The sequence below is a fragment of the Linderina pennispora genome, assembly GCF_002104995.1.
Source record: "Linderina pennispora strain ATCC 12442 chromosome Unknown DL89scaffold_15, whole genome shotgun sequence".
In the NCBI taxonomy this organism is placed as follows: domain Eukaryota; kingdom Fungi; phylum Kickxellomycota; class Kickxellomycetes; order Kickxellales; family Kickxellaceae; genus Linderina; species Linderina pennispora.
This window is the reverse complement of record NW_024468263.1, coordinates 150,321-165,390: the sequence shown is the minus strand read 5'-3', so window position 1 is coordinate 165,390 and position 15,070 is coordinate 150,321. Positions and strand designations below refer to the sequence as shown.

The 15,070-nt window shown below is 51.1% G+C and overlaps 6 protein-coding genes across 6 annotated transcripts; 3 read left to right on the top strand and 3 right to left on the bottom strand.

Moving 5' to 3' along the window:
- Positions 1–121: 121 nt before the first annotated feature.
- On the bottom strand, positions 122–1,099 carry DL89DRAFT_207352 (uncharacterized protein; the record flags this gene model as incomplete). Its single annotated transcript, XM_040884114.1, has 1 exon — positions 122–1,099. A coding segment is annotated over one exon (978 nt), but the record flags the coding sequence as incomplete, so codon positions are not given.
- A 1,984-nt stretch (positions 1,100–3,083) lies between these two features.
- Positions 3,084–3,911, top strand: DL89DRAFT_260134 (uncharacterized protein; the record flags this gene model as incomplete). Its single annotated transcript, XM_040885756.1, has 1 exon — positions 3,084–3,911. One exon carries the CDS (start codon positions 3,084–3,086, stop codon positions 3,909–3,911), a length of 828 nt encoding a protein of 275 aa, XP_040740477.1.
- Positions 3,912–5,952: 2,041 nt separating this feature from the next.
- On the top strand, positions 5,953–8,107 carry DL89DRAFT_286215 (uncharacterized protein). The gene has a single exon (XM_040889855.1). It carries the CDS (start codon positions 6,111–6,113, stop codon positions 7,926–7,928), a length of 1,818 nt encoding a protein of 605 aa, XP_040740476.1. The 5' UTR covers positions 5,953–6,110; the 3' UTR covers positions 7,929–8,107.
- A 701-nt stretch (positions 8,108–8,808) lies between these two features.
- DL89DRAFT_270022 (uncharacterized protein) lies at positions 8,809–9,922 on the bottom strand (the record flags this gene model as incomplete). The annotated part of the gene is made up of 2 exons (XM_040888535.1): positions 8,809–9,690; positions 9,716–9,922. Coding segments are annotated over 2 exons (897 nt in total), but the record flags the coding sequence as incomplete, so codon positions are not given.
- Positions 9,923–11,835: 1,913 nt separating this feature from the next.
- On the bottom strand, positions 11,836–13,441 carry DL89DRAFT_324916 (ATP12-domain-containing protein; the record flags this gene model as incomplete). Its single annotated transcript, XM_040891494.1, has 7 exons — positions 13,145–13,441; positions 13,072–13,116; positions 12,951–13,031; positions 12,788–12,922; positions 12,360–12,428; positions 11,942–12,325; positions 11,836–11,901 (listed from the first exon to the last, which is right to left on the bottom strand). The coding sequence occupies exons 1-7, from the start codon at positions 13,346–13,348 to the stop codon at positions 11,836–11,838; spliced, it is 984 nt and encodes a 327-aa protein (XP_040740474.1). The 5' UTR covers positions 13,349–13,441.
- Positions 13,442–13,888: 447 nt separating this feature from the next.
- On the top strand, positions 13,889–15,038 carry DL89DRAFT_275845 (DUF1692-domain-containing protein; the record flags this gene model as incomplete). The annotated part of the gene is made up of 3 exons (XM_040889362.1): positions 13,889–14,555; positions 14,652–14,874; positions 14,912–15,038. The coding sequence occupies 3 exons, from the start codon at positions 13,889–13,891 to the stop codon at positions 15,036–15,038; spliced, it is 1,017 nt and encodes a 338-aa protein (XP_040740473.1).
- Positions 15,039–15,070: the final 32 nt, after the last annotated feature.

The following is a 15,070-nucleotide window of genomic DNA, read 5'->3' as shown; positions in this document are numbered from 1 at the left end:
TCGGCACATCGACATCGACGGCTTGCATACACACTGCGCACACACGGTTAGATGCGCTCGATGCATTGTGCTCCCAGTCATCGGGCCGGGCTTCGCTGCTATCGCCATCATCGGCCTCGATCTCCTCGTCCGCAGGTGGAATGATTGGGTGGTAGTTATATGTCGGCGGCAAAAAGTACGCAGGCACAAAGAACCGTGCGCCAAACGAATCCTGCAGCAGCAAAAAGCCGAGCTGCGACATGCTGTAGATGACAAGAGCCCACACCAGCTTGGTCGGCGCGATAAAGGCAATGTTGTCGGGGCATGCGAACGCGTACACGGGGAAGAAGAGCCGCAGCACTGTGGTGCCGATGGCGTAGTCCTTGCGGATGCCGCGGCTGGTACCACGCTTGATGTTGCGCCATATCTGCGGGATCCAGTACGAGTATAGCAACAGCAGCAGCACTGCCAACAGGACGCTGGCAACCGGGCGGATGCTCTCGGTGTACATATAGATGACAAAGAGGCCAATGATCAGCACCACATAGAAGCGGAAGTAAATGAGCCACATTTCTCTACGCCCCTCCTGCGTATTGGCATCGCCCGCCTCTGGCCGCTGCACATTCCAGATCATGGCCAGATACCGCATGTCGAACATTGTTAGCAAGGCAAACGACATGAACGACACGCCAGAGAAGGCGTTGTAGATCTCATTGTAGAATGCACCGCCGGTCAGGTGGAGCATGCACAAATAGCTGTCCAATACAGCCATCATGGCTACCGTGTAGTACGATACCCGTGAGATGCTCGACGGCGTAGGAGTGTGCCCCATCTGGCGGATAGTCAGCACCATTTGGGCCAGCAGAACGACAAACGATGCCAGTGCGTAGTGGGTAGCCTTGGTCAGATACGGCTCGACACGTGTGCCAACGACATGGGCGCCTGTTGAAGACACAGCCACACTACAGTTCGTCGAAAACAAAATGGCCTGTGCTTGCAGAGCCGGTGGCTTGGGTATGCTTCGACCTGTCGGGTGTTCCAGCTCCTGCTCAACCTCCTCTAGCTCCTGGTGGGTCAAGCCCTTAATTGGCGTGAACTGCAGAAAGACCTGGTATTCGCAGCCGTGGTCGACGTCATTGAACTGTTCGTAGTCCGCCAGGTCATGCTGGTACACCTCGTCAAATACCGCCTTTGCCTCAGCGAACGTGTGGTTGTTGGGCATAGACTTGACCAGGTCTACAACCGTCTGGGCGCTCTCGCTAGGCGTGCCATACATGACAGCAGTGCCATTATCCTTCCAGTACAAGCCCTGGAGTCGTAGACTGGCGGAGTATATCCCAGAGCGCAACCGTGCGATGCCACTGAGCAGACCAACCGACTTGTTTACCGAACGGTCTGTGTCCAGGACCAGCGTCAACTTTCCTATGGTGCTGTTGTCCGGTCTATCATACCCCTCAGGCAGTGTGCCGTTCCAGAAGGGCGTTGTCTCGTTAACATATGCTGACAGCCACTCGCTGTGGTAAATACCGCTGATGTTGCGATAGAATACGCCTTCAATCGGTTCGGCTTTCTCCTCGTCCCGCTCCAAGTAAGGCAGGACAAGCTTGTCCACAGCTGCACGCACCGTGATCGGGAGCTGCGCATGTGTTGAATTCGCCTGGTACGTCATATTCCGGTAGGACTCCCACCACTCTTTTTCAAACAGGTCTCGCTCGTCTTTGCTGTGCCCAGGCCGTGTGCTGTCCCGCCATGACATTAGAGCCCAGAAGAGGAAAAGAAACACAAAGTAATATAGCAATTGTCGGTTCATTGTAAATGTGTATGTGGGATAATTGAATAGGCTAATGTACACAAAGTAGCCGAGGTGAAAGCACTGCCAAAGCAACAGAAATAGGTTTAACAATAAATCAGCGCGTTTTGGGAATAGGGTGTCATCAATTATGCGAGCCCAGATGTGTGGTGGTCATAGCGGCGGAATCCGCAACTGCATGCCTTCTCAGTAGTGATTCACTCGTGCAAACCGCAGCTGATTCCATATGTTAGCAGACGCATCCTAGCCCACAAAAACATATGCATACATTGCACGCACCTTCATTGCTTTTCTTCTTTACTCTCACATTCTATTTTCTCATGGCCTCTCTTGCACAGAATCTACCGACGCTTGTCTTGGAAGCTATCGTCCGATATGCCTGCCTGCATCCCCACACTGGGTGCTATGTGTTCAAATACCAGAAGGAGATTTATCGGCGGTCGTCATGGTCAATAATACGCGTGTGTCGGTGGTGGAAGGAGGCAGCTCTGACTGTATTGCACAGCCATGTCTTGTGGAATGACCTTGATAAGGGCAGCAGGACCTTGCAACACGATGAATTCGCATCCAAATCTCCACGACTGCTCCACACTGCAGCACAACTTGGAACAGAGAATAACGTCAGAGCTGTAACGGCCCAGCTGAGATGTGCTGATGTGTTAGAGGGTCGCCATCTAGCAGCACCCCACCTGCACTTCTACTCCAGCATCTCATTTTCGCACGTTACCGAGCTCTCTATCACATTCACTGGTGTCTGGTTCCGGGGCAACCCGGAACTATATGAGGCTACAGAACATGCAGATACATTCTGCAGTATTGTATACCGGCTGTTTCCTAGTATCCGGAGTGTTCGTTTCATGGGCTAGGCTATTTCTCTGAGTATGCTTCGAGCCCGTTTGTAACCAGCCTCATTCGCGGACTAGTGCAGGGAGCGACAGGGATTCTCGCTGAGCACTGCGTCTGTGATATTAGCAAATGCATATCACCCGAAATACCCTTTCGCAAATTGGCTTTTGGCAGCTATAGTTCGCCATCCCACTGTGCTCAGCTCATATCTCGCAGTTCATCCACCTTGGAGTATGTGGAAATTGGCTACTCGTTATCTGGAGAGCTCCACAGCATACTCTTCGATCATAATGGGGACCCAGTCGTTTATAAGCGGCTCAGGCACTTTAAACTCGCTTCGCTCTCCAAGCAAAAGCTAAGCAGCCACTCTGAGCACTTTGGAAGGCCTCAGTTTCCGCTACTGGAGACGCTGACCTGCATATCTGCTTTTCCATTCGAAAGCGATATAATGTTTAACGGTAACAGCAAAACTCTTCGAATGCTGAATATCGCTGTTGATCGGGCTACGCTTGCGGTTCTAGAAGATATCCTCCTTTATAATAGCCGGCACTTTGCGTCTATCGACTGCCTTCACCTCTCCAGCACAAATAGTGCTGATGACATATCATGCAATTTAGTGGTTGATCTGGCATTCCGTATCGGCAAGAATGCCACAATTCTGACATACAGCGGCGGTGGATATACCCATTTTTCTCATCTAATGACACCTGTTAGCAACATGGCCAGCACTCTGCGTGTGCTTGAACTTCCTAGCATGCTCTGTGCATTAGAAGATGCAATCATGCTTATACAGGAGCTCCCATTTATCCAACGCCTGAGATTTACATGCCAGCCAACCGATTCTCTGCGGGGCAGGGATCGTACGCATGACCGGTGCATGGGTGGTTGCGACTACACCAGCGAATCGGATGACGACCAAGGCGATGATGACGAGACTGGTGAACAGACAGCCGACTATGTCGATACATATACGATGGTTCTGCTCAGTCATGTTGACCCAATATGCGCTGATCTCGACATTCTGGACGACCTATACAAGAAATATTATCCTCTCTCTGAAACACTTCAAGTGCTGGGAGTCGACTCGCGCAGGCCACTTGACCAGCTGTCGGCCTGTCGGATGGTTGTGATATTGTCTGCCCTCTGCTCTAGTATACAGCACTTGTACTTTTACGAACAGCTTGGACGATACGGTATCACGCAACCAGGTCTCATCAGGTTCAAGTCATTCAATGACTTGATCACCAGTCTACAAGTACCACGCAGCGCAGCATAGCACTTTGGACCTTGATAGTAGCTACTCGTATCAGTTGTTAAGCAAATGATATATGGCTTCGAAAGGTCAACTTCAAGTGGGCTGCAGAACGAGGATCTTTTTATCAGCTATATCAGATTACTTGCCTCTTTCAGCCACGCAAGATGTCGATACTCAGCCCTCCTGAGTCATCGTCTGCCCATACCAACTGGAGAAGGAGCCAATGTAACGAATGTGCTTATCCGACCTGGAAATCGCCAAATCTGGCACTGCTGATTCAAGGCAGTATCGAAACACTTGTACAGCGATATCAACTGTTGTCAATACGACAGCCCAGATTCACTGTGTCTCTCTATGCTATATTCTAATGCCGGTAGCGTTGCTTGTGGCAGTGTCTCGCATCGCGGTGAATGGCTATAAAAAAGCGGCCATGTAATTTCTCGGCACCTTGAATGGTTTCACTTACTACCCTCTCATGTGATTTTGCAGCTAGGCAATGTCTACGCACAGTGAATTCTGTAGGCGCCATGCGGAAAAGGAATCACTTTGTCAAATAGAGAACTAGTTCAGACCCAAACCTGGTGTATAAAGGGCATCCTCCACTGTCAAGTGCTGGACATCTTAGGCTACCATGTAGTTTTATGAAACACTTCTATGCAGTTCACCACGTGTTTGAAGTGTACATGGCATACTTATTATCTGTGTCTCGCGATATCCATTGAAAACTATGCAATATATCCGATTACAGATTATTTGAAAACTACACTTGCAACTACTGACGTGCTGAACCTTGCTATTCCTCTAGTCTATACGCAGGGTAGCGCTGCCAGAAACCGTCTGCTGTCTTGAATAGGCTCTTGATATATCTATGTATGTCTTGGGTCGAAGGAGTAGCAACATTGTCGCTAACAATTGTACAGCATATTTTGCACCAGCGCTTGCAGATCTCTAGTCGCCACTGCCTCTCAGTCCCTGGTTCGCCTTCAATACTCCAAATGCAGTACTGGCCCGCTAGAAAGTTCAGCTGAGCGAAAATGAATGACTTACCAGACCTACCAAACCCATACAACTCCTGCACTACGGCCATTGCCACGTGGGCCTCACAGCACCCCTTAAACCGGGCCTGATGGAATCCCAACTATCACCACCTTCCCGTGACACCACCAGGTGACGATCCCCCATTACCCAGCACCGGACAGCACGGGACAATACTTTCGTGGGTGAGTGTACGAGCATGGAAAGCCGGATCGATTCAAACACCACACATCGACTAGAACAGACTTGCGAGTCAGAGTGAAGACAAAGGCAAGAGAGAGGAGAGATCGAACAGCAACCAGAAACCTGCAAGGGCAGGTCCAAAGCATGATGTGCAAATGTGTAGCGGTGTTGCGAATTACAAGTGGAGCAAAAACAATAAACAAAGCTCCATTATATTGACAAGCGTGCGTTAGCAGAAAACGACAATAAAAATGGTTAGCGCAGAATACGAAGCAAACAGTTGTGATCGAGCACTTGCCTGTTCAGAGAGTGGTACGGGGCAGCGAGTGGTGGTGCAGCAGTATTGTGAGAAGAATAGTTGGTGAGTTTGCACGGCTGATGCAACAGGTGAATACCACGAAAGAGAGGGTGTGCAAATATGCGAACAGAGGGAGTATTACATGTAGTGAGATTTTATTTGCAGGACAAGGAGGAGAAGGAGTTTTGGAGAGGGCGAAATCTGGCCTGCTTTTATGAGTCAGGAGTGGTTTTTCTTCACCCTGTTTCTCCTCACTCTCGTGGGGCCAAAGTTCCACTGTAGGCGGCTCATGACAAGAATCTGCGCCGATGAGGAAAACCTAAAAATATATTTAGGAGCTGCCTTGAACAATGGCAGCACATCGCGCGGCAGTATATGTTGCAGCAAAATGTTTACAAATTTGGAATGTAGGTCGTTTTAGCAATATATTTGGCTCTGATAAAAAGACATGATGGCCATTGTTTGCCATGACTGTGCCCCAACAGGGGGTACGCAGCTCACCATGTGGATTTGAAACAAGAGGCTTTCTCACTCACTCTCACACTCACGCTCTCAAAGATGGCCAGATACTAAACCATACGCAGCCAGGCCAGGAACTGGCAAAAGCAGCATGCTAGAGCTGCCGCCGAAGATGACAACTTAGGAAAGCGCCTGTTTCTAATGCCACCAACGAGTGTGTTTATAAGCCTGCTGGATTCAGCGAAATGCCTCGGCTCCTCCTCCCGACAACACTTTTCTTCTGCTCTAGTCGCCTTTCTTCCAATATCTCCTGTGTCTCACCTCAAGCATATTGGTTTATTCAAGCTCCCACTTTTTCGTTTCAACCCTCATTCCTTCATTTTCCTGCAATGGAGTCTATTGCACAACGCCCTCCTCTTATCATTTTGGACCGTATTATTTATTACCTTAAGCCCGGAAAACCCATACGTGTTGGTCAGCATGGTCTGAAACCAGCATATGCGATCCTAATGCCAGTGTCTCATGTTTGCCAGTCATGGAGACAAACTTCCCTCGGCCATATATTCCGCTGTGTTTATGTAGGCACCAATACCCAGCCGTCACTTAACTGGGCTCATAAACTTGGTGCTTGTGACCTGATTAAGGGAATCACGATTAAACTTCAAACGAACAACATATTCCAGAATCCAGAAGCAGCCCTGTTAAGGCAGCATGTACCAAGCGACCTCACGCTGCCAAGCATTAGAAGTCTCACTTTCATCTTTAACGGAACGTCTAGCAGGGTAAACCCCCAATCAGCTAAACTACATTCACGCCAATTCGGTGATGAACTATTCCGCATATTTCCATCCATTTCGCACATTGTAGTGAAGTACAGCTGGGATCTCTCGCGCTATATTATTCCTTCTTATATAGTCGATCTCTTAAAACGTCTGTTCGCTGGAAGAGCTGCCATTACTGCTGGCGGGAATTGTCTGTCCTATGTACTTCCATTCCCTGTAGATACCACTCCCTTGCAGAGCTTCGTCGCCTCTGCTTGTGGTAAAATGGAAAATACTTTTGCACTTATCCGTCAAAACTCGCAGTCTCTACAACAACTACGCCTAAGGCTGAGTGAGGCTGTTCTGATCAGACGCATCGTGGCTGACAGCGACGGTTCAGTGGTTGTGTATCCCAAACTCTATGATCTTCGTTTATGTACTATGGACAATTCCAGGAATGTGGCAGCACGCTCTTCATCTGCGGGCGTGCCATTCCCGGCACTTAAAACTTTGGTTATCCATGGGCGGAATTCATTTTTGGACGACTCCATTCTCCGTGGATCAGAAGATTCGCTTATATTCTTGGATTTGCATGTATGGAACAGTACTACCGAGACACTCATCCGGGCCAATTTACTGGACAAGGGACAGTTTAGGGCACTGGAGTTTTTGAGACTAAGGACTCCAGATTCTAGCCCCAGCACAATTACTGAAGATCATATTTCGGTCATACTCTGTGCTTTTCGCCGGACACCAGTGATCGAGGTCAGCAATGGTTTTTATTTTGACTACGCCGTTCTTCAGCCACACATCGACAGGTTTGCCCCAACCCTCCGTGTTCTGGACTTCCGCTTTATGTGGTGCACTCCTGAAGAGATCTATCACTTGATTGGCTCACTACCATTCCTTCGCGAGCTTTTGGTAACATGTATCCGGATTGATGCTTGGTGGGATACGACGGATTTGCCAGATGTGGTCAATTATTATCGACATATGGATTTGGCAAAAAACGACGCCGTCAATCTCATTGGCCATATTTGCCGGGCTATGACCAGTGCTAGCAGTGCAGCTCTACCTGGTTCTCCCATCTCTAAGACTTTGCAAAGTATTACCATCTTTCCCAGCGAGTGTGAAGGATATGTACAGTCTGCACGGCTGACAATCAGTCTAGCGTTACGGTGCCCAACAGTCCGCACTTTTCGCTCATTTTCCTGTAATGATATTGTCATATCGCGCTCAGACCTCATGAGAGTCAAGCACTTCGCTGAGCTTGCTACTCCTTTGAGTACTGACAGCAACTAGGCTTTTGGAGTATTCCTTACTTTTCATCATCAGTATATTTCTTCCTAAAGGCTCAATAACGAATCGACAGTCTATCATTTGTGTTCTTCAGGTGCTATGTCACCAACTGTGTATGTAGGCAAACCTCTGGGATACCAGCGTTTTTATTCTGAACCGATCATTCCACCAGTCATCCACTGAAACCCATGGCAAATAACTGAAAGGTGGTGAAGATAAGGAGCACTCACTTTCGTGCTTAGCGATAGCTAATCTGCTCTTTGTTTGGCGTAAAACAGAGTTCAGAAAGGTGGTGATCTTTGGAAACAAACGTGGTTCTCTGATTGTTGGAAAGTTACAGATCTGACAACACTGATAGCATCGTACATGATCCAGCGCTGCGTGTGTTAGATGAATCGTGAAGCGAAACGATGTCAATTTCAACAGACACCTGGTGCAGTGTAAGTACCGGCTATGTGTCGCTGCACTTTGTCAGCTGCTTAAACTGTACAATATCGCTAGCCATTTTAGGTGTATAAGCAAGTGATTTTTAAACTTGCGTAATATGTTTTTGCCTCAGGCAACAGCCAATAATTTTTTACGCACTCCTGTACTCCTCTGCAAGATATCATCATTGATGCCTTAAACAACTGTCACTCGAATTCACCTGGCAGTTAATGTGCTTCTATCCTTGGGTTATTTAAATCAGCGAAATCAGCGATTGGTAATCATTGTCAAAACATTTATATGAAACTGAGGTGAAATATGCCTTCCAAAACGCAAGGACGCATGCATGGGTGATTCTTCACACCTTGAAACAATGATCCACACCTTGCAGCTAGGCACTCACCCCCTCCGATCTGCCAAAGTGTCTTTGTGCGAATGTTCTTTCTAGCACATAAACAGGATCGGTGGAAGATAATATTAACAATAAATACTCTTTAAGACAAATATGGCAACTAAAGCTCCTTTCCTTTAGCAACAAACCCGGCCTCTACAAGCTGCTGGAGATTTGTGATTTGTAATGGCGTGACTCAGTCATTGGGGTTTCCGCTCTGGGATGGGAATACGAGCGGCGGGGCAGAGGGTGCTATTTTTAATCGAGCTCGTAAACGTACGGGCGCAGTCCAAGCTCGTATAGTGCTGAGTGGTCGAGCCACTGCTTCGGGATCTTCGTGTCAGGTGCGACATCACCTGGGGCGACATTATCGCGGACCTGAATGATATAGGGTGGTTCGACACTGAGTGCCTCGATTTTCTTCCCCCTGATAAGATCAATCAGCGTAACATCGTACGGGCCTTTGGGGTTCGGCCACTGCTCTTGGAGCAGCGTCAGCAGACGCTTTGCACCCTCAAAGGTGACTGCATATGCGTGAGTACACGACGGCCGGCGGGCACGGAACAAATGCGGATGATACTCGGTCTTGTCAAACGCCTCCCTTGTGCAATGGCCAATATACAGCACATCCCACTTGCCAGGCATGGCTGGCAGCAGCTCGCCCAGGCGCTGCTTAATATCGGATTCCATGTCAATGTCGTCTTCAAGCAATAGCGCAGTCTTGTAGTTGTGGATGACGGCATCGTTCAGGGCATTCATATGACTGCGCATGCACGCCAGCTCCAACGACCGGATGTGGTGCTGTGGCGGCACCTGCGGCCACTTTTCGTCACCAGGGCCAAAAACCCGCCGCTCCGGGTGGTCGATTTCGGTCTTGTTTGTTGCGCGGAAGAACTCAAAATCAATGTCCATGTAGCGCATTAGCCGGGCCATTGTCTTTTTGCGGATCTGTGCGGTGCTCGGCGTTGATCACGTAGATGTGCTCGAAGCCGAGTTTGCGGCCTGTTGCTGGCGCCGGCTGGTCCTTGGGCATCTCGCCGCCGAGCTCCCCTGGTGCAGGCTTGGTGTGGGCGGTGTGGAGACGCTGCTCAGCCTCAGCACGGAACTTCACTGCATCTTGTACGGTGTTATGGACAAGATATAGGGCGAGAATTACGAGACCAGCGACAATCAAGTGCCGCCTTGCGCTTGGTGGCTAAAATACTGCACATTTCTGAAGTAAAACGACTGATTCTTTTTTGTGAGGACTGCGGTATGGAATAGTGGACAAGGAAAGGAGGTGATGAAGGGTATTGCCAATGACGAAACCAAGTAGCTCGTGCAAAAGCCTAGAAAAGAGGCAGAAAGCAAAAGAAAAAGTGAAGAAGGGGAAGGAGGAGTTTGCAGAAATGCGTGGAACATGCGTTTCCAGTGTGCACTCTGCCTGCCTTTTATCCCACACGGGTATGGCGACATTAGCAAAAAGGCATGTTTTTGGGGGATACAGAAAATTTTTGACCGGCCAAAAAATCAGCCAGCGAGAGTGCACATGAAGCAACAGGCCTGGTGTTAGTGCAACAGCTACCCTCTGCCCCCTTAGTGCATGTGGTTCCCTTGAAGGGAAAGGCTGATGGGAAGCTGCTTATTATAGCATTGCTCCTTTTTTTAACGCGTTCCACGCTAGTGGACTGGATTGAATGCTAGCACCCCCAAAAAACGACATGATCGTCCGCCCATCAACGTGTGAGGAACCTCAGGGGAGCGGCTATTCTAGCCGAATGAGATGGCAGTTGCTAGTTCGGGTTCAAAGGAGAATGCGTGGCAGACCAGTCTCAGGCAAGCAGTCTCAACATGCGATAAGCGCGGTCCCAGGCACGCGAACGCAAAAGCAAAATGAAAAGCATCTTGACGAAATTAATGCATGTGCTGATCATTTTTCCTCGTGGTAATGGGCTTTGTTTTGCTGCGTGTTTTGCTGCGTGGTGCTGTTATCGATTAACAAAAAAAAATAGTGTAGGGAGGGATAGGTGAAGCAAGTGCTACATCACACATGCAGATGGTGCAGTCTGCTGTGGTCGGCGTGGAAGCAAAATAGGCTGTGACCCCAGGTCGTTTGCACAATGGGCAATAGCTGCTATTACGCGTGCTGCTGGCGATGCGAGGGGACAGTCAGATCTTTGGCGATCTGGACTCGCAATAGGTTTCAGATGCCGAGCCGTTGTTTCTCATCGAGTCGAGCTGTGATCGAGCCGGCCGAGAGATAAACCCGACCAATCTGAGATTTTTAGGCTGCTCCTAAGCCTGGGTACAATAAATTCGAGATTTGAATTGAGCAGCCCTCCTTTTTGTTTCCCATTTCTTCAATTCAGCCGCTTTATAATTCCAATTGCCACATATATCTTATTTATCAATGTTGCGTGCTACAGCTACAAAGACTCTGCGGCCGGTGACTGCTGCGCGGCTGGCGTCAGCTTCCCCGCCGGTTTGCGTCGACCGAGACGCACCATGAGGAGCACAAGGCGGATTCGCAGACCGCGGACGAGGGCTTCACGTCGCCAGTGTGGAAGTACACGCTGGGCGCAATTGCTGGCCTGTACGTCGGTGTCCAAGTACGATGACTATGTGGAGAAGTCCGGGCGGGTGCACCCGATTACGAAGCTGATTGCGAGCAGCATGCCGGACCCGGTGGCGAACAAGCAGACCTTCAAGGAGTACCAGCAGGAGGTGGCGAAGCGTGCCGAGTTCAACATCCTGCAGTGGGAGGAGAAGGCGACAGAGGTGTCGGCAATGGACACGGCTGATCTACCAGAAGCGCCAGGCGACCTGGGGCACGCCGGTGGGCACGCAGGTGGACATGTCGGCTGGTGGGCCACCGCACGAACATCCGCGAGTAAGAGGTGCTTTTTTGAAAGGGTTTTTGTTTGTTTTCTATAAAAGAGACCAGGTTCATTTTGTTTTATTCTGCGAGGACGGCGCAGGCACAGGCGCCGAGGATCTGGCGTATGGCAGCGTTGTCGATGTCGTGGGCGTTTTCGAGCTCGCCCCACAGCTGGGTCTGCGCTGAGGCCTCGACCTGGGCGGCCATGGCAGCCTGCTCGGGCGAGATTCCGCTGTTCAACCAGCGCCAGCGCGATCAGGAACGACTTTGCCTGTCATCACCGCCTTCTCGAATGCAGCCAGCTTCAGCGGCGAAAACCCAGCGACGACCCTTTTGCAGGACCTCCTCGGCATGTTTTTCCTGGCGCAGCGTAAACAGATTCGCCGTGACATTAATACCAATGCCATAGTGCTTGGCTGCCCAGTCGATGATCGGACGGTAATGCTTTTCCTGCAGCTCAACCAGGGCCTGCGGGAACTCCTCGTGCAAGCACGCCGAGTCCGTGTGCAGGTATTTGAGCAGCTTCAAGACCACTTCTCCACGCACATTAGCGTCGCTGAGCCCGTCAATTGACCGGCATACCAGGGATGTCAGCGGCAGGGCGTGCGCGCCAAGGAACTCGCGCTGCGACTCCCATTCGCCTGCCACTAGGGCCGCCAGGATGTCGTGGGTGGGCGGGAGCCGCACGGATGTGCCGTCGGGGGTTTTGATTGGCCGCCCGTCCAGCTCTACGGCTAGCCCGTCGGGCCGTGCAGGTCACGCCGACGGTGCGCCAGAACCGCTTGATCCGCGGTGCCTTGTTTTTGGCTAGCGTCTCGGCGGCAGTCTCCTTGGACCGATCGCGACAAGCTGAAGAGACGGGAGTGTACTGGGGGAATGCGCGCGAGCGCAGAGAAGCGGGGAGTGCGGGCCAGCATATTTTCCTGGATGGCTGCAAAAGAAAGAATAAGGGATCGGGATGAAAACAAACAAATTATTCAAGAAACACTGGGGTAAATTAAGATAACGGAAAGTTTGCATTTAGAAATCCGCAAAGGGTTTATGGCAACAAATAATCGAAGGCATCTCATTTAGCCGATTATCATTTTGTCATGGCTTACTGAAAGAATGGCACCATGGGATAAGAAGGAGAGGTATTTTGAACAAGGAGGAACTTACAATATATGGAAAAGGGCTATGTATGCTTACGCCTGGCTTGGCTGCAGGCAAAAGTCCGGCGACAGCACGCCATCGGGGAAGTCCTCGCGGATCCTTGCATGCGACGTCCTCGGAGCACAGATCGTAGAGACGCGAAAAGCTCCCGTCATACTCGCTCAGGTGGGCCTCGATCAATGCAAAAGGTCGGCAGGACATTCATGTAGCGGAACAGCTGCCCGATGCCCACGCCCTGGTTCACCACCAGATCCGCCGCCTTCTTCGTCAGCAGATCCACCTGTGCTCTGCGCCGTGCACACCACTATGCCATTGCACACCAGGTTGATCGTGCGGCAGTACCGGATCGGCAGCGTGCGCTGCTCCTGGCTGCTCCGGCTCGTTCACCAGAACCTCCACCGACACCGGCAGGTTGTAGTAGGCACTCAGAACGCGCTGCAGATTGCCGTTCGCCATTAGCATTATGCGCTGCACCGGGTTCTTGAAGATCGCTGGCAGCATGCAGGACGTCTCGCGCTGCGACATCACATCACCAAAGTGGTCGGGCTCCGGCTGGCCGCTCTTGGTCTGCGTCTTTCTGATATACTGCACAACCATCGATAATTGTAATAAAGGAGGTGGGAGTTTGGGTGGGGGAGGGAAAGGTGAGAAAAAATTTGTTTATTTATTAGGTAGAAAAAAGGAGAGCGGGAGACAGTTAAAAAGAGGGCCCATGCGCTATCCCGCAAGAGTTATATGGAAAGTGTGACTGGGAGGTGGCACTGTCCAGCCGCCATCGATTGAGCAAGCGGCCGATTAATTTTCTGTTGATGCGGCTTCTGATGCGCAGTAGGGCCTTTTTTCAGCATTATGAGCAGCGCTCGATGGTGGTGTATTTGTGACGTATGGCGGTGGCAGTGGCTCAAATTGCAGCCACGAAGGAGCTTGGCAGGGGGTTGTGAGCCGTCAGTCAGCACACAATATGAAAAAAAGCCCAGGCAGTCCCGCGGCTCACTTGCAAAAATGCAAGCCGGCAGTCCCACAGCTCAAACTACGGACCAGCTATTTCAGTCCTGCTGCATGAAACCTGATCACGCGCACTTTGTCTTCTCATCTGTCGCTAATTGCAGCATTTGTCCTTTTTAAAACTTGAAAACCATGGGTCGCAAGGGCGGGCTGGCAGCGCGGTTCCAGAGCCTGGACGCGTATGCCAAGACAATGGACGACTTTAGCATCAAGACGCGCTCAGGCGGCATCCTGACAGTACTGACAGGTTTGATTATTTTTGTCCTGGTGGGACACGAATTCGCCGCATACCGCAGGGTCGAAATGCAGCCAGAGCTAGTGGTGGACAAGGAGCGCATGGAAAAGATGCAGATAAACCTGGACATGAGCTTCCCGCGGGCGCCATGCGTACTTTTGGGTCTGGACGTAATGGACTCGTCGGGCGAGCAGCAGATAAACCTGTTCCAGCACGTAACCAAGACACGGCTGAGCAAGACCGGAGCAGAGCTGGGCGTGGACGACTCGGCGCGATTCAATGCCAGCAAGGCCACGCCGCCGCCGGAGACAGGACCGGACGGGAAGCCGTACTGCGGGAGCTGCTACGGGGGCGTGCCGCCAGCCAGCGGCTGCTGCAACACGTGCAGTGAGGTGCACCAGGCGTATATTGAGCGCGGGTGGGCATTCACCGACCCAGAGTCGATCGAGCAGTGCGTGCGTGAGGGCTACACGAAACACATGAAGGAGCAGCAGGGCGAGGGATGCAGGATGCGCGGCTTCATTGAAATCAACAAGGTGGCGGGGAACTTCCACATTCTGGCTGGTGAGACCATCAAGCGCGGCGGCGAGCACTCGCACAGCCGCTACGACTATATGCCAACCTGACTTTGACTTTTCGCACACCATCCATAGGACTCAGCTTCGGCCGCGAGTTCTCAGGCCCAGAGCAACCCTTTGGATGGCGTTGTGAAGACTGCCAAGACGCAGGCCATGCAGTACCAGTATTTCACAAAGATCGTCGGCTCTGAAGTGCGCTACCGCAATGGTACCGTGCTGAAATCCAACCAGTACTCAGCCACGGAGTTTGCGCGCGGCGACCAGCCAGACATGCATGTGCGGGTGAACCCGGGCGTGTTCTTTATGTTTGAGATCTCGCCCATGCGTGTAATCTACACGGAGCATGCGCGCTTCGCTGGGCTCATTCCTGACCGGCGTGTGTGCCATCATCGGCGGTATCTTCACTGTGGCGCGGCTCATCGACGGGTTCGTGTTCCGCACCGAGCGCGCTTTGCAGAAAAAGCACTGAGCTGGGGAAATTAGCCTGAGAATCAGCCGATC